This window comes from Catharus ustulatus, chromosome 39, assembly GCF_009819885.2.
Source record: "Catharus ustulatus isolate bCatUst1 chromosome 39, bCatUst1.pri.v2, whole genome shotgun sequence".
NCBI lineage: Eukaryota > Metazoa > Chordata > Aves > Passeriformes > Turdidae > Catharus > Catharus ustulatus.
The window spans coordinates 212,881-231,763 of record NC_046259.1 but is presented as its reverse complement, the minus strand read 5'-3'; the positions used below and the strand labels follow the sequence as shown (position 1 = coordinate 231,763).

The 18,883-nt window shown below is 44.3% G+C and overlaps 1 protein-coding gene across 1 annotated transcript in view; it reads left to right on the top strand.

The window, feature by feature from the left end:
• Positions 1-5,449: 5,449 nt before the first annotated feature.
• Positions 5,450-18,883, top strand: part of POU2F2 (POU class 2 homeobox 2) — a 28,416-nt gene continuing 14,982 nt past the window's right edge. The window contains exons 1-5 of the mRNA XM_033084423.1: positions 5,450-5,477; positions 7,864-7,917; positions 8,872-8,903; positions 8,994-9,050; positions 15,902-16,099. Coding sequence (XP_032940314.1) covers positions 5,450-5,477; positions 7,864-7,917; positions 8,872-8,903; positions 8,994-9,050; positions 15,902-16,099 — 369 coding nt within the window. The remainder of the gene's footprint in view (positions 5,478-7,863; positions 7,918-8,871; positions 8,904-8,993; positions 9,051-15,901; positions 16,100-18,883) is intronic.

The window sequence follows — 18,883 nt, the reverse complement described above, 5'->3', positions numbered from 1 at the left end:
CCCCCAAAAATCTCCCCCCCCCCCCCTCCCCAGGATTTTTTTGGGGCTCCCCCTCCCCTCCCCCACCCCCATTTTTTTTATTCCCGCCCCTCCCCCACCCCCAGTTTTTGTGTCCCCGCCCCTCCCCCACCCCAATTTTTGTCTCCCCTCCCCCATTTTTGGGATCTCCGCCCCTCCCCCACCCCAAATTCGGGGTCTCTGCCCCTCCCCCTCCCCCATTTTTTGTCTCCCCTCCCCCATTTTCTGTCCCCGCCCCTCCCCCACCCCAATTTGGGGTCTCAGGGTGGGGGAGGGGCTGACCCGGCCCTGACCCCCCCCCCGCCCCTCCCCCCGCAGGTCCCGGGCTGGGAACGTCCGAGGGCGGCCGGAGAGGTAACGGGGGGGGGAGGGGACATTTGGGGACATTGGGGACATTTGGGGACATTTGGGATTTGGGGACATTTGGGGACATTTGGGGACATTTGGGATTTGGGGACATTTGGGACATTTGGGGACATTTGGGGACATTTGGGACATTGGGGACATTTGGGGACATTGGGGACATTTGGGATTTGGGGACATTTGGGGACATTTGGGGACATTTGGGGACATTTGGGATTTGGGGACATTTGGGACATTTGGGGACATTTGGGGACATTTGGGACATTGGGGACATTTGGGGACATTGGGGACATTTGGGGACATTTGGGGACATTTGGGACACTTGGGGACATTTGGGGACATTTGGGGACATTTGGGGACATTGGGGACATTTGGGGACATTTGGGATTTGGGGACATTTGGGGACATTTGGGGACATTTGGGATTTGGGGACATTTGGGACATTTGGGGACATTTGGGGACATTTGGGACATTGGGGACATTTGGGGACATTGGGGACATTGAGGACATTGGGGACATTTGGGGACATTTGGGGACATTTGAGGTTTGGGGACATTGGGGACATTTGGGGACATTTGGGGACATTTGAGGTTTGGGGACATTGGGGACATTTGGGGACATTTGGGGACATTGGGGATTTGGGGACATTTGGGGACATTTGGGATTTGGGGACATTTGGGGACATTTGGGGACATTGGGGACATTTGGGGACATTTGGGGACATTTGGGATTTGGGGACATTTGGGGACATTTGGGATTTGGGGACATTTGGGGACATTTGGGGACATTGGGGACATTTGGGGACATTTGGGGACATTTGGGGACATTTGGGGTTTGGGGACATTGGGGACATTTGGGGACATTGGGGACATTTGGGATTTGGGGACATTTGGGGACATTTGGGGACATTGGGGACATTTGGGGACATTTGGGGACATTTGGGGACATTGGGGACATTTGGGATTTGGGGACATTTGGGGACATTTGGGGACATTTGGGGACATTTGGGGACATTTGGGACATTTGGGGACATTGGGGACATTGGGGACATTTGGGGACATTTGGGGACATTTGGGGACACTGGGTGCCACCCCCTTGGGGACATTTGGGGACATTTGGGGACACTCGGTGCCACCCCCTTGGGGACATTTCCTCTGCGGTGTCACCGCGTCCCTGCCCTGGGGTCAAAGGTCACGGCCTTGGGGACATTTGGGGACATTTGGGGACCTCGGGGTGTCCCTGCCTTGGGGACAATCAAGGTGGCAGTGCCACCACCTTGGGGACAATCTCGGTGTCCTGGTGTCCCCAATTTGGGGACATTCAGGGTGGCAGTGTCACCTCTCTGGGGACAATCCTGATGTCACCGTGTTGTCACCTTGGGGACAATCCCAGTGTCACATTGTCACCCCTGTGGGGACATTCCCGGTGCCACCACCTTGGGGACATTCACAGGGTGGCATCGTCCCTGCCTTGGGGACAATCCCGGTGTCCCCATGTCCTCCTGTTGGGGACAATTCCGGTGCCACCGTGTCCTCACCTTGGGGACATCTCCAGTGTCACCATGTCCCTGTCCTGGGGACAATCCCGGTGTCACCGTGTCCCCATCTCGGTGACAATTAGGATGGCTCAGTGTCCCTGTTCTGGGGACATTCAGGGTGACAGTGTCACGACCTTGGGGACAATCGTGATGTCCCCAGTTGGGGACATTCCCAGTGTCACATTGCCACCACCTTGGGGACAATCTCGGTGTCCTGGTGTCCCCAGTTTGGGGACAATCAAGGTGGCAGCGTCACCATCTTGGGGACAATCCCGATGTCACCGTGTCCCTGTGTTGGGGACATTGGTGACTTCAGTGTCCTCACCTTGGGGACATTTCTGGTGTCCTGGTGTCCCCAATTTGGGGACATTCACGGTGGCAGTGTCACCATCTTGGGGACAATCCTGATGGCCTCACCTTGGGGACATCTCCAGTGTCACCATGTCCCTGTCCTGGGGACAATCAGGGTGGCAGTGTCACCACACTGGGGACAATCTCAGTGTCTTGGTGTCCCCAATTTGGGGACATTTAGGGTGGCAGTGTCCTCACCTTGGTGACAATCCCAGAGTCCCCATGTCCTCACCTTGGTGACATTCCCGGTGTCACCTTTGTCACCTCTCTGGTGACGATCCTGGTGTCACCGTGTCCCCACCTTGGGGACATTCCTGGTGTCCCCAATTTGGGGACATTCAGGGTGGCACGGTGTCACTCCTCTGGGGACAATCTCGGTCTCTCAGTGTCCCCAGTTTGGGGACAATTGGGGTGGCAGTGTCACCATCTCGGGGACAGTCCTGATGGCCTCACCTTGGGGACATCTCCAGTGTCACCATGTCCCTGTCCTGGGGACAATCCCGGTGTCACCGTGTCCCCATCTCGGTGACATTTAGGATGTCTCAGTGTCCCTGTTCTGGGGACATTCAGGGTGACAGTGTCACGACCTTGGGGACAATCGTGATGTCCCCAGTTGGGGACATTCCCAGTGTCACATTGCCACCACCTTGGGGACAATCTCGGTGTCCTGGTGTCCCCAATTTGGGGACAATTGGTGTGGCAGTGTCACCATCTCGGGGACAATCCCGATGTCCCCATTTGGGGACAATCCCGATGTCACCGTGTCCCTGTCCTGGGGACAATCCTGGTGTCTCAGTGTCCCCAATCTGGGGACATTCAGAGTGTCACACTGTCCCCACGCTGGTGACAATCCCGGTGTCACCGTGTCCTCACTTTGGGGACATTCAGGTTGTGGCATTGTCCTTGTCTTGGGGACAATCCCAGTGTCACATTGTCACCCCTGTGGGGACATTCCCGGTGTCACCGTGTCCTTGTCTTGGGGACATTGGTGACTTCAGTGTCCTCACTTTGGGGACATTCCCGTGTCCCCAGCTTGGGGACATTCAGGATGTCTCAGTGTCCGTGTCTTGGGGACAATCCCGGTGTCACATTGCCACCACCTTGGGGACAATCTCGGTGTCCTGGTGTCCCCAGTTTGGGGACATTCAGGGTGGCACCGTCACCACACTGGGGACAATCAGGATGTCACTGTGTCCTCACCTTGGGGACAATCTCAGTGTCACCGTGTCCCTGTCTTGGGGACATTTCTGGTCTCTCAGTGTCCTCACCTTGGGGACATTCCCAGTGTCACAGTGTCCCAAATTTGGGTATTTTTGGGTAATTTTGGGTCATTTTCGGGTGTTTTTGGGGCGTTTTTCGGATTTTTTTTTTGGGGAGTTTTTGGGGGATTTTTTGGCAATTTTTGGGTTTTTTTAGGAGTTTTTGGGGCGTTTTTTGGGTGATTTTTTGGGTGTTTTTTAGGAATTTTTCGGGGTTTTTTTGCCAGTTTTTGGGGCGTTTTTTGGGTGTTTTTGGGGTGATTTTTAGGCTGATTTTGGGCAGTTTTTTGGATTTTTTTTTTAGAAGTTTTTCGGGTGTTTTTTGGGTATTTTTGGGTGATTTTTGGGCTGATTTTTGGGTGATTTCCGGGTGTTTTTTTGGGCTGATTTTGGGGTTTTTTTGGGGCAGTTTTGGGGCTGATTTTCGGGTGTTTTTTGGGTGTTTTTTTGGGTGATTTTCGGGTGTTTTTTTAGTAGTTTCTGGGGTGATTTTTTGGGTATTTTTCGGGTGTTTTTTAGGAGTTTTTCGGGTATTTTTGGAGTGATTTTTGGGGTGATTTTTTGGGCGTTTTTCGGGTGGTTTTGGGCAGTTTTTGGGTGTTTTTTAGGAGTTTTTGTGGTGTTTTTTGGGTGCTTTCTTGGTAGATTTTGGGGTGATTTTTTGGGTATTTTTTGGTGATTTTTGGGTGTTTTTCGGGTGTTTTTTGAGTGATTTTTTTGGGTGTTTTTTGAGTATTTTTGGGTGATTTTCGGGTGTTTTTCGGGTGTTTTTTTGGTAGTTTTTGAGGTGATTTTTTTGGTATTTTTCGGGTGTTTTTTGGCAGTTTTTCTGATGTTTTTTGGGTGTTTTTTGGGGTGGTTTTTTTTGAGTTTTTCGGGTGGTTTTGGGTGGGTTTTTTTTGTATTTTTGGGGTGTTTTTCGGGTGTTTTTTGGCAGTTTTTTGGGGTGTTTTTTTTGAGTTTTTCGGGTGTTTTTTCCTCCCCCGGCCCCTCCCCCCCGGTTCCGGCTCCGTTTCCTCCGGAGCTTCCTGGAGCGGCCGGGCCCGAACCCGAACCCCAAAACCCCAAAATTCCCCCAAAATCCCCCAAAATCCCACCCCCAAAATCCCCAAAATCTCCCCAAAATCCCTCCCTAAAACCCCAAAAATTCCCATAATTCCATCCCCAAACCCCCCTAAAATCCCTCCCTAAAATCCCCCCAAAACCTCCCCTAAAATCCCCAAAATTCTCCCCAAATTCCCCCCTAAAATCTCCCCAAAATCCTCTTAAAAATCCCCTAAAATCTCCCTAAAATCTCCCCAAAATTCTCCCCAAATTCCCCCAAATCTCCCCCAAAAATCCTCCTAAAATCCCCCAAATTCCCACCCCCAAAACCCCAAAATCTCCCCTAAAATCTTCCTAAAATTTCCCCTAAAATCTTCCTAAAATCCCCAAAATTTCCCCTAAAATCCCCCCCAAAATTCCCCCAAATTCCCTGAATCCCATCCCCAAATTTCCCCCCAAATTCTCCCCAAATTTCCCAAAAATCCCCCTTAAAATCCCCCAAAATCCCCCCTAAAATCTCCCTAATATCCCCCAAAATTCTCCCAAAAAATCTCCAAAAAAATCCCCAAAATCCTCCTGAAATCCCCCAAAATCCCATCCCCAAAACCCCAAAATTTCCCCTAAAATCTCCTTAAAATCTCCCAAAAAATCCCCCAAAAAATCCCCAAAAAATCCCAAAAAAATCCCCAAAAAATCCCCAAAAAATCTCCCAAAAAATCCCAAAAAAATCCCCAAAAAATCTCCCAAAAATCCCAAAAAAATCCCAAAAATTCCTCCAAATTCTCCCCAAATTTTGCCCAAATTTCCCAATTTTTTCCCCTAAATTTTCCCCAATTTTTCCCCAAATTTTCCCCAAATTTTCCCCCCCGACCCCACCATGGTGAACCCCAACATCTGGGCCTCAGGTAGGGCAGAAATTTGGGGAGAATTTGGGATTTTTGGGATTTTTGGGGATTTTTTGGGGGATTTGGGGATTTTTAAAAATATTTTTAAATTTTTTTGGGTGGATTTTGGGACTTTTGGGACTTTTGGGGATTTTTTGGATTTTTTTTTTTTTATTTTTTGAGATTTTTTGGGGGTTCCTGGAGGGGATTTTGGGGGAATTTGGGATTTTTTGGGGTGGAATTTGGGAATTTTTGGGATCCTCGAGGGAAATTTTGGGTTTTTGGGGTGAAATTTGAATTTTTTGGGTTTTTTTGTGTGGAAATTGGGATTTTTTGGGTGGAATTTTGTGTTTTTTGGGTGAAATTTGGATTTTTTGGGTTTTTTTTGGGTGAAAATTTTGGTTTTTAGGGAAATTTTGGGTGGAATTTTGGGGTTTTGGGGTGAAATTTGGATTTTTTTGAGTTTTTTGGGTGGAAATTGGGATTTTTTTGTGGTGAAATTTGGATTTTTTTGATTTTTTTGAGGTGGAAAATTGGGATATTTGGGGTGGAATTTTGGGGGGTTTTTTTGTTTTTTTCGGTGAAATTTGGATTTTTTGAGATTTTTTGGGTGAAATTTGGATTTTTTTTAATTTTTTTGAGGTGGAATTTGGGGTAATTTGGGATTTTTTTGGGGGGGATTTCTGTTTTTTTTTTGGCTGGAATTCTGATTATTGTGGGATTTTTTAGGTGGAATTTTGGTTTTTTGGTTTTTTTTTTTTGGGTGAAATTTGGATTTTTTGGATCTTTTTAGATGGAATTTTGGTTTTTGGGGTTTTTTGGGGTGAAAGTTGGGGTGATTTGGGTTTTTTTTGGTGGAATTTTGTTTTTTTTTGGGATTAATTTGGGTGAAATTTGGATTTTTGGGGTTTTTTTGGGTAGAATTTGGGGTAATTTGGGATTTTTTTGGCTGGAATTTCGATTATTTTGGTTTTTTTGGGCGAAATTTGGATTTTTTTTGGTTTTTTGGGTGGAAATCGGGATTTTTTGAGGTGAAATTTGGTTTTTCTGGGATTTTTTTGGGGTGGAATTTTGATTATTTTGGCGTTTTTTTGGTGGAATTTTTTGGGTTTTTTTTTGGGCGAAAATCGGATTTTTTTTATTTTTTCAGGCGGAATTTTGGATGTTTTTAAAATTTTTTTTTGGTAAAATTTAAATTTTTTTCGCCCCTCCCCCCCCACAAAATTTTTGGGTCGCTTTCACTCCATCTCCTCATTTTTATTCAAATTTATTTTATTTTTTTTGGTTTAAAAACCCCAAAAAGGGCGAAAGGGAGAAGTGAGAGCGGTGGGGGAGGGGCGGGGGGCGGGGGGTGGGGGAGGGGCGGCCCCGGGGAGTCACCCCCGCCCCTCCCCCACCCGAACCCTCCTGGAGCCGCTCGGGAACCCCAAAAAAACCCAAAAAATACCCAAAAAAATCCCAAAAAATCCCAAAATTCCCCAAAATCGCGCCCGGATCGGGGTCCCCCGCCCCTCCCCCCGCAGGTACCCCCGGATTTTGGGGGAATTTTGGGGATTTTTGGGGATTTTTAAATTTATTTTTAATTTTTTCGGGTTTTTTTTGGGTGAGTTCTGTGAAATTTGGGGCGAAATCGAGCGGATTTTGGGCGATTTTGGGATTTTATTTTGATTATTTTGGGTTTTTGGGGAGCAGATTTTGGGAGATTTCTGTGAATTTTGGGGATTTTGGGGATTTTGGGGATTTTTTAAAATTTTTTTGGGGGGAGATTTTGGGTGAGTTCTGTGAATTTTGGGGGAAATTTTAATTTTTTTTAGATTTTTTTTGGATTTTTTTTTTTATTTTTTGGGGGCAGATTTTGGGAGATTTCTGCGAATTTTGGGAGATTTTGGGGATTTTGGGGATTTTTTTTTTTTTTTTTTTTTGAATTTATGGGAGGAGATTTTGGGTGAATTTATTACGATTTTTTTTTATTTTTTAAATTTTTTTTATTTTGGGGGCAGATTTTGGGAGATTTCTGCGAATTTTGGGAGATTTGGGGATTTGTGGATTTTTAAATTTTTTTTTTATTTTTTTGGATTTATGGGGGGAGATTTTGGGTGAAATTTGGGGGATTTTGGGATTATTTTAAATTTTTTTTATATTTGGGATTTTTTTGGGCGAGATTTGGGGAGATTTTGGGTGAAATTTGGGGATTTTTTTTGGATTTTTGGGGGATTTGGGGGGAACTCGGCGTTTTTGGGGCAGTTTGCTGAAATTTGGGTAAATTTTGGGTAAAATTTGGTAATTTTTGGGTAATTTTTGGGTGATTTTTGGGTGATTTTGGGGCTCATTTTAAGGTCATTTGGGACTGAATTTAGGGGTCATTTTTAGGTAATTTTGGGTCTGATTTGGTTTTTTTTCCCCCCAGAACTGAGGATGTCCAAACCCCTGGAGCTGGAGAAGGAGCCGGGGGAGCGCCCGGGTAGGAAATGGGAAAATTCGGGGAAAATTCAGGAAAATTGGGGGAATTTGGGGGAGTTTGGGGAAATTTGGGGAAATTTGGGGAATTCTGGGGAAATTTGGGATTTTTGGGGCCATTTTGAGGGAATTTTGAGGAAATTTTGGGGCCATTTTTTAATTTTTGGGGAATTTTTTTTTTATTTTTGGGGCCATTTTGGGACCATTCTGGCAAAATTTTGGGGCCATTCTGGGGATTTTTTGGGAAATTTGGGGAATATTGGTGGAATTTGGGGTCATTTTGGAATTTTTTGGGGATTTTGGGATTTTTTTGGGGCCATTCTGGGGAAATTTTGTGGAAATTTTGGGGAATTTTGGGGCGATTTTGGGGAAATTTATTATTTTTGGGGCCATTTTGGGACCATTCTGGGGAAATTTGGGATTTTTGGGGTCATTTTGGGGCGATTTTGGGGAAATTTGGGGGAATTTGGGGGAATTGTGGGGAATTTTGGGATTCTTGGGGCAATTTTTAATTTTTTAGGGATTTTTTTGGGGCAATTTTGGGGTAATTTTGTGGAAATCGGGGGAAATTTGGGGAAATATTGGGGAATTTGTGGGGAAAATAGGGAAAATTTTGGGGTAATTTGCGGGAATTTTGGGATTTTTGGGGCCATTTTTAAATTTTTTGGGTGTTTTAGGATTTGGGGATTTTTTAATGATTTTTTTGGGATTTTTTTGGGATTTTTTTGGGATTTTTTTTGTGATTTTTTTTGTGATTTTTTTTTCGTGATTTTTTTTTATTTTTTGTGATTTTTTTGTGATTTTTTTGTGATTTTTTTGTGATTATTTTTGTGATTTTTATTTTATTTTTTTGTGATTTTTTGTGAATATTTTCTGATTTTTTTGTGAATTTTGGGGGATATTTGGGGGGTCCCAGAGCGGATTTTGGGCCCCCCCTGATTTCCCCTCCCCCCCCCAGAGCCAGAGCCCGATGGACCCGACACGAACCAGGTGAGATTTGGGTTTTTTGGGTTTTTTTTTTGGGTTTTTTTTGGTTTTTTGGGTTTTTTTGGGGGTCTCTGACTCCTCCCCTCCCCCCAGGCCCAGCCGAAGCCCCTCCCCCCCTTCGGCCCCGCCCCCCCCGGCCCCGGCGCCAAGGTAAGAGAGGGGGGACCCAAAAAAACCCAAAATTAACCCAAAAATCACCCCCAAATAATCCAAAATCCTGCCCAAAATCCTGCCCAGAAACACTCAAAAATATCCCAAAATTACCCCAAAAATCACCCAAAAAATCCCCAAAAATACCCAAAAATCCCGCCCAAAAACACCCAAAATTAACCCAAAAATATTCCAAAAATACCCCAAAAATAACCCAAATCCTGCCCAAAAATACCCCCCAAAAAATCTCAAATCCTACCCAAAAATACCCAAAAATCCCACCCAAAAAAACCCAAAATTAACCCAAAAATATCCCAGAAATCACCCCAAAAATACCAGAAAAATACCCCAAAATCCTGCCCAAAAACCCCCAAAATTAACCCAAAAATATCCCAAAAAAATCTCAAGATCTGCCCAAAATTACCCCCAAAATGACCCCAAAATTATCCCAAAATCTGCCCCAAAAATATCCCCAAAAATAACCCAAATCCTGCCCAAAAATACCCCCAAAAAATCTCAAATCCTGCCCAAAATCTCCTCAAAAAACCCACCCAAAAAAACCCAAAATTAACCCAAAATTACCCAAAATCCTGCCTCAAAATCCTGCCTAAAAAAACCCAAAATTAACCCAAAAATCACCCCAAATTATCCCAAAAATCACCCCAAAAATATCCCCAAAAATAACCAAAATCCTGCCTAGAAATACCCAAAAATCCCACCCAAAAAAACTCAAAATTAACCCAAAAATACCCCAAAAGACCCACCCCAAACCCCCAAAAATAACCCCCAAAATACCCCAAAAATATCAAAAAAATACGCCCCAAAAACACCCAAAATCCCCTCAAAAATCCTGTCCCAAACCCCTCAAGAATTAACCCAAAAGTAACTCCCAAAATGCCCCAAATCCACCCCAAAAATCCTTAAAAAAATCCTCCCAAAAATCCCCAAAATCCTCAAAAAAATTCTCCCCAAAATTACCCCAAATTCATCCCAAAATCTGCCCCAAAAATCCCCAAAAAAATCCAAAAAATCCCCAAAAATCCAACCCAAAAATCCTCAAAAAAACCTCCCCAAAATCACCCCCAAATCCATCCCAAAATTCTCCCCCAAAGTCCCCAAATTCTGCCCCAAAATCCTCAAAAAAATCCTCAAAAAAATCCTCAAAAAATCCTCCCCAAAATAACCCCAAATCCATCCCAAAATCTACCCCAAAAATCCTCCAAAAATATCCAAAAAAATCCCCCAAAATCCAACCCAAAAATCCTCAAAAATTCTCCCAAAATAAATTTTTTTAAAATCTCAAAAAAATCCCCAAAATCCCCAAAATGACACCAAAAAATATCCATCCCCAACCCCACCAAAATCCCCAAATTCTGCCCCAAAATCCTCCTCAAAATCCTCCAAAAAATCTTCCCCAAAATCACCCCAAATTCATCCCAAAATTCTCCCCAAAAATCCCCAAAAAAATCCAAAAAATCCCAAAATCCAACCCAAAAATCCTCAAATATTCTCCCAAAATAAATTTTTTAAAAATAAAAAAATGCCCAAAAATCCCCAAAATAACAACAAAAAAAATCCATCCCCAACCCCACCAAAATCCCCAAAATCTGCCCCAAAATCCTCCAAAAATATCAAAAAAATCCCCAAAATCCAACCTAAAAATCCTCAAAAATTCCTTCCCAAAATAAATTTTAAAAATCCCCAAAATCCCCCAAAATAACAACAAAAAAAGAAAATTAAAAATTCCATCTCAAACCCTCAAAATCCCCAAATTCCGCCCCAAAATAAATCCAAAAAAATCCCAAAAATTCCCCCAAAAATTAAAAAAAATTAAAATTCCATCCCCAAATCCCCGAATTCCTCCCCAATTTCCGCCCCTCCCCCCCCCGCCCCTCCCCCCGCTGCTGTTTTGGTGCCGGGGTGGGGGAGGGGCGGGGAAATCCCAGCGGCGACAAAACAGGAAACGGGGGGGGAGGGGATCCCCGAAATCCGCCCCAAACACACAAAAAAAACCGGGGTGAAAACAGCAAAAATCGGCTCAAAAACCGACACAAAAATCCCCAAATTCAACCCGAAAAAACACCCAAAAATCGGATCAAAAATCCCCGAATTCAACCCAAAAATCGACTCAAAAAATCCCCGAATTCAACCAAAAATAAACCCCAAATCAGCCCCAAAAATCGGCCCCAAAACACAAAAAAAACCCGGGGTGAAAACACAAAAAATCGGCTCAAAAACCGACCCAAAAATCCCCAAATTCAACCCAAAAATCAGCCCCAAAATCCCCAAAATTCAACCCGAAAAAACCCCCAAAAATCGGCTCAAAAACACCCAAAATTCACCCCAAAAATCGGCCCCAAAAATCCCCAAATTCAACCCGAAAAAACACCCAAAAAATCTTCAAATTCAACCCAAAAATCAGCCCCAAAAATCCTCCAAATTCACCCCAAAATCGGCCCCAAAACCACAAAAAACCCGGGGTGAAAACAACCCAAAATTAAACCAAAAATTGGCCCCAAAATCCCCCAAATTCACCCCAAAAAAACACCCAAGAATCGGCTCAAAAATACCCAAAATTCACCCCCAAAATCAGCCCCAAAAATCCCCAAAATCAACCCAAAATCAACCCAAAAAAGGGCACAAAAATCCCCAAATTCAACCCGAAAAAAACACCGAAAAAATCTCCAAATTCAACCCAAAAATCAGCCCCAAAAATCCTCCAAATTCACCCCAAATTCGGCCCCAAAACACAAAAAATCCGGGGTGAAAACAACCCAAAATTAACCCAAAAATTGGCCCCAAAATCCATCCAAAATCAGCTCAAAAAAACCCCAAAAATCGACTCAAAAATACCCAAAATTCACCCTCAAAATCAACCCCAAAAATCCCCAAAATCCACCCAAAATTAAACCCCAAAACTGACCCCAAAATCCCCAAATTGACCTCGAAATTCACCCCAAAATTCACCCCAAAAATCGGCCCCCAAAATCCCAAAATTCACCCCAAAATCCCCCAAAAATCACAAAACCCCAAAATTCCCCAAATTTCCTGAATTTCCCAAATTTCCCCAATTTTCCCCAATTCCCAGAATTCCCAAATTTTCCCGAATTTCCTGAATTTCCCCCAAATTTTTCCGAGTTCCCCAGATTTTCCCCCAAAACCTGACATTCATAAATTTCCTGAATTTCCCCAAATTCTCCCGAATTTCCCCCAAATCCCCAAATCCTGAATTTTCCAGAAATCCCCAGAATTTCCCCCAAATCCTGAATTCCTGAATTTTCCTGAATCCCCAGAATTTTCCCCCAAATCCCAAATTTTCCTGAATTCCTGTAATTTTCCCCCAATTTCTGAAATTTTCTGAAATCCCTGATTTTCCCTCAAACCCCCCAAACCCCAAATTTCCCCAAAATTTCCGAATTTTCCCCAAATTTTCCTTAATTCCCCTGGAATTTTCCCGATCTTTTCTGAATTCCCAAATTCCCGAATTTTCCCCCAATTCCCCAAATCCCAAATTATCCCAAATTTTCCCGAATTCCCGAATTTCTGGAATTTTCCCAAATTTTCCTGAATTTTCCCGTTTTTCTCCCCGAATTCCCGAATTTTCCCAAATTCTCATTTTTCCGAATTTTCCCGAATTTCTGGAATTTTCCTGAATTTCCCCCAATTCCCGTTTTTCTGGAATTTTCCCGAATTTTCCCTCAATTCCCCAAATCCTGAATTTTCCCAAATTTTCCTGAATTCCCATTTTTCTCCCCCAAATCCCGAATTTCCTGAATTTCCCCAAATTTCCCAATTCCCGTTTTTCTGGAATTTTCCCCAACTTTCCCCAATTTCCCCAATTTCCCCAAATCCTGAATTTCTGGAATTTTCCCGAATTTTCCTGAATTTTCCCGAATTTTCTGGAATTTTCCCCAATCCCCGTGTATTTCTCTCTCCCCTCCCCCCGCAGGTTCCCGGCCCCGCCCCCCCGGAGCCGCCCCTCCCCCAGCCCGCCCCTCCCCCCCAGCCCCAGCTGCTGCTGGCGGGGTCTCAGCTGGCGGGGGTGAGTGACGGGGGGGGACAATGGGGGGAGGGGATTGGGGACACTTGGGGACACTTGGGGACATTTGGGATTTTTTTTTAATTTAAAAAAATTTTTTTTAATTTTTTGGGGATTTTTTGGGATTTTTTTTTCATTTTTTTGGGGATTTTTTTGGGATTTTTTTTTTATTTTTTTGCATTTTTTTGGGATTTATTTTTATTTTTTGGCATTTTTTGGGATTTATTTTTAATTTTTGGGATTTTTTTTATTTTTTGGCATTTTTTTGGGATTTATTTTGAATTTTGGGGTTTTTTTTTGATTTTTAAAAAATTTTTGGGGTTTATTTGGGGTTGTTTTTTTGTGGGATTTTTTTTAAAATTTTTTTAAAACATTTTTTGGGATTTATTTTTAATTTTTGGGGTTTTTAATTTATTTTTAAAAAATTTTTTTGGGGGTTTTTTGGTTGTTTTTTTTTGTGGGATTTTTTATAAATTTTTTAAAAACATTTTTTTGGGATTTATTTTGAATTTTTGGGGTTTTTTTTTTGATTTTTAAAAAAATTTTTGGTTGGTTGTTTTTTGTCGGATTTTTTTTTTAATTTTTAAAAAATATTTTTGGGTTCTTTTGGGGATTTTGGGGATTTTTTTGGGGTTATTTTGATTTTTTTTAATTTTTTTAGGGGGGGATTTTTTTGGGATTTTTTTTAAATTTTTTTGGGATTTTTTTTTTAATTTTTCGGGGTTTTTTTTTAGTTTATTTGTGGGATGTCTTTTTGATTTTTTAAAAATATTTTTGGGGTTTTTTTTGGGGAGTTTTGAGGTTTTTGGGATTTTTTTGGGGGGAGGCTTGGGATATTTTGAGGGTTTTTAAAAATTTTTTTTATTTCTTGGGGGGTTTTTTTGGACTTTTTTTTTAGTTTTTTTGGGATTTTTTGGGGGGGATTTTTCTTGCTTTTTTAAAGTTTTTTTTATTTTCTTTGGGAGTTTTTTGGGGGTTTTGGGATGTCTTTTTAATTTTTGGGGGATTTTTTTGAGGAGTTTTTTGGGATTTTTTAAAATTTTTTTTAATTTTTGGGGGAATTTTTTTTTTTTCTATTTTTTGGGAATTTTTGGGTGGTTTTCTGGGGATTTCTTTGGGATTATTTTGGGATTTTTTTTGGAAAATTTTTGGATTTTTTTTTTGTTTTGGGGTTTTTTAGGTTTTTTTGGTTTTTTTTATTTTTGGGGGTTTTTTTTGAGGATTTTTTTGAGATTTTTTTGGATTTATTGTTTGGGGTTTTTGGGATTTTTCTTTTTGGTTTTTTTTTGGATTTTTTTTGGAATTTTTTTTATTTTTTGGGGGTTTTTTTTGAGTTTTTTTGGGTTGATTTTGGGGCTTTTTGGGGCTTTGCTGCCGCGGGGGGAGGGGCTTGGGGCTGGTGCTGACCCTGCTGCCCCTCCCCCACCCCGTGTGACCCCTCCTGTCCCCTCCCCCTCCTGTGTCACCCCCTCCCCTCCCCCCCCTCTGTGTGACCCCTCCCCCAAACCCGGCTGCTGCTGACCCCTGACCCTGTGACCCCTGTGACCTCTGACCCCTGACCCCTGTCTGTGTCACTGTCCGGTGTCCCCTGTCCTGGTCATTGTCCCTGTGACTCCGTGACCTCTGACCCCGTGACCTCATGACCCTGTAACCTCATGACCCCGTGACCTCTGTAACCTCGTGACCTCTGTGACCCCATGACCCCATGACCTCCTGACCCCATGACCCCGTCCTGGTAATTGTCCCCGTGACCTCGTGACCTCTGACCCTGTGACCCTGTGACCTCCTGACCCTATAACCACATGACCCTGTGACCCCATGACCCCTGACCTCTGTAACCCTGTATCCTCATGACTCCATGACCTCTGACCCCGTGACCCTATGACCCTGTGACCCCTCATCATGTGATCCTGTGACCTCTGTGACCCCTGTCCCGGTCATTGTCCCCGTGACCTCGTGACCTCATGACCTCTGACTCCATGACCCTGTGACCTCTGTGACCCCGTAACCTCTGTGACCTCGTGACCCCTGTCCCGATCATTGTCCCCGTGACCTCTGACCCCGTGACCTCTGTGACCTCATGACCCTGTGACCCCTGTCCTGGTCATTGTCCGCTTGACCTTGTGACCCCGACCATGTGACCCTGTGACCTCATGACCTCATGACCCTGTGACCTCTGTGATCTCGTGACCCTGTGACCCCTGACCCCGTGACCCTGTGACCACTGTGACCCCTGTCCTGGCCATTGCCCCCGTGACCTCATGACCCCGTGACCCTTGACTGTGACACCATGACCCCGTGACCCCTGACCCTATGACCCCTGATCATGTGATCCTGTGACCTCTGTGACCTCGTGACCCCTGTCCTGTTCATTGTCCTCGTGACCCCGTGACCCCTGACCCTGTGACCCCTGATCATGTCATCCTGTGACCTCGTGACCTCTGTCCCGTCCCCCTCCCCCACTGTCCCCATTGCCCCTCCCCCACTGTCCCCCTCTTTCCCACGCCCCTCCCCCATCATCCCCTCCCCCCATTGCCCCTCCCCCACTGTCCCCATTGCCCCTCCCCCAATTTTCCCCATCGCCCCTCCCCCACTGTCTCATCTCCCCCTCTCTGTCCCCTCCCCCACTGTCCCCATCATCTCCCCTCCCCCTCATTGTCCTCCCGCCCCTCCCCCACTCTCCTCATCATCCCCTCCCCCACTGTCTCATCTCCCCCTCTCTCCCCTCCCCCACTGTCCCCTCATTGTCCCCCCGCCCCTCCCCCACTGCCCCCCCGCCCCTCCCCCTCCCCTGTTTCCCCTCCCCCCCCAGCTGGCCGCCCTCCTCCCCTCCCCCCCCCAGCTCCTGGCCCAGGCTCAGCTCTTGGCGGCCGCGGCCGCGCAGCTCCCGCAGGGCCCCTCCCCCACCCCGCCCGCGCCCGCCCCTCCCCCACCCCCCGCGGGGACCCCGCCCGCCCCTCCCCCACCCCCCGCGCTGCCGCTGCCGGGGCCGATCCAGCTCTCGGCGCAGGTAAGGGGGGGAGGGGCGGGGAAATGAGCGGAAATTGAGTGAATTTAACCCAAAATCAAACCCGAAATCAACCCCAAAATAATCCAAAATAAACCCAAAAATCAGCCCTGAAATCAGCCCCGAAATCACCAGAAATTACCCCAAAATTACCCGAATTTAACCCAAAATCAAACCCGAAATCAACCAAAAATTACCCTGAATTTAACCCAAAAATCAACACCGAAATTACCCCGAAATTACCCCAAAATCAATCCTGAAATCAGCCCTGAAATCGCCCGAATTCAACCCAAAATTACTCTGAAATCAACCCCGAAATTGCCCGAATTCAGCCCAAAAATCGAACCAAAAATCACCCGAATTTAACCCCGAAATTGCCCGAAATTACCCCAAAATCAACACTGAAATCAGACCCGAAATCACCAGAAATTACCCCAAAATTACCCCAAAATCAACTCAAAAATTACCCGAATTTAACCCAAAATCAACTCCAAAAATCAACCAAAAAGAACCCGAAATCAACACAAAATTAACCTGAATTTAACCCAAAAATCAGCCCCAAAATCGCCCGAATTCAGCCCAAAAATCAACCAAAATAACCCTGAATTTAACTCAAAATCAAACCCGAAATTACCCCGAAATCGCCTGAATTCAGCCCAAAAATCAGCCCAAAAATTACCCCAAAATAACCCAAATTCAGCCCAAAAATCAGCCCTGAAATCACCCAAATTCAACCCAAAATTACTCTGAAATCAACCCCAAAATTACCCCAAAATCACCCCAAAATCAGCCCCAAAATCTCCCAAATTCAACCCAAAATTACCCCCAAAATCAACCCCAAAATCACCCGAAATTACCCCAAATTACCCCGAAATCAGCCCCGAAATCACCTGAATTCAACCCAAAATTACCCTGAAATGAACCCCGAAATTACCCCAAAATCAGCCCCAAATCACCCGAATTCAACCCAAAATTACTCTGTAATCAACCCTGAAATTACCCGAATTAAACCCAAAAATGAACCCTGAAATTACCCAAATTAAACTCAAAATTACCCCAAAAATCAACCCCGAAATCAGCCCCGAAATCATCCGAATTCAACCCAAAAATACCCCGAAATTAACCACAAAATAACCCAAAATCACAAGAATTCAGCCCAGAAATCAAACCCGAAATTCACCCAAAATTACCCCCCCAAAAACCCCGAAATCGATCTCAAAAATTCACCCTGAAATTCACTCAAAATCACCCGAATTCGACCCCGAAATCACCCCAAAATCAACCCAAAAATCAACCAAAAAGAACCCGAATTCAACCCAAAAATCCACCCCAAAATTACCCCAAAATTTCCCCAAAATCACCCGAAATTCCCCAAAATTCCCCAAAATTCCCCAAAATTCCCCCAAAATTCACCCAAAATTCACCCCAAAATTCCCCCAAAATTCCCCAAAATTCCCCAAAATTCACCCAAATTCACCCGAAATTTCAACAAAATTCAGCCGAAATTCACCCAAAATTCACCCGAAATTCACCCAAAATTCACCCAAAATTTCCCCAAAATTCACCCAAAATTCCCCCAAAATTCACCCAAAATTCTCCCCAAAATTCCCCCAAAATTCCCCCCAAAATTCACCCCAAAATTTCAACAAAATTCACCCAAAATTCACCCGAAATTCCACCCAAAATTCCCCCAAAATCCCCCAAAATTCACCCAAAATTCCCCCAAAATTCACCCAAAATTCCCCCAAAATTCACCAAAAATTCACCAAAAATTCACCAAAAATTCACCCGAAATTCACCCAAAATTCACCCAGAATTTCAACAAAATTCACCCAAAATTCACCAAAAATTCACCCAAAATTCACCCAAAATTCACCCAAAATTCACCCAAAATTCCCCCAAAATTTCCCCAAAATCTCCCCCAAAAATTCCCCCAAAATTCCCCCAAAATTCCCCCAAAATTCACCCGAAATTCCCCCAAAATTCACCCAAAATTCACCCAAAATTCCCCCAAAATTCCCCCAAAATTCCCCCAAAATTCCCCAAAATTCCCCCAAAATTCACCCAAAATTCCCCCAAAATTCCCCAAAATTCCCCCAAAATTCACCCAAAATTCCCCCAAAATTCACCCAAAATTCCCCCAAAATTCCCCCAAAATTCACCCAAAATTCACCCCAAAATCCCCTTGAACAAATCGCCCGAAATCGCCCAAAATTCACCCAAAATTTACACAAAATTTACTCAAAAAATCCCCCCGAAATCTCCAGAAATTCCCCGAAATCCCCTGAATTCACCCCAAAATTCACCCGAAATTTCAACAAAATTCCCCCAAAATTCCCCCAAAATTCCCCCAAAATTCCCCCAAAATTCACCCAAATTCCCCCAAAATTCACCCAGAATTCATCCAAAATTCCCCCAAAATTCACCCAAAATTCCCCCAAAATTCCCCCAAAATTCCCCCAAAATTCCCCCAAAATTCCCCAAAATTCCCCCAAAATTCACCCAAAATTCACCCAAAATTCACCCAAAATTCACCCGAAATTCACCCGAAATTCACCCGAAATTCACCCAAAATTCCCCCAAAATTCCCCCAAAATTCCCCCAAAATTCACCCAAAATTCACCCAAAATTCACCCAAAATTCCCCCAAAATTCCCCCAAAATTCACCCAAAATTCACCCGAAATTCCCCCAAAATTCCCCCAAAATTCCCCCAAAATTCACCCAAATTCCCCCAAAATTCACCCAGAATTCATCCAAAATTCCCCCAAAATTCACCCAGAATTCAT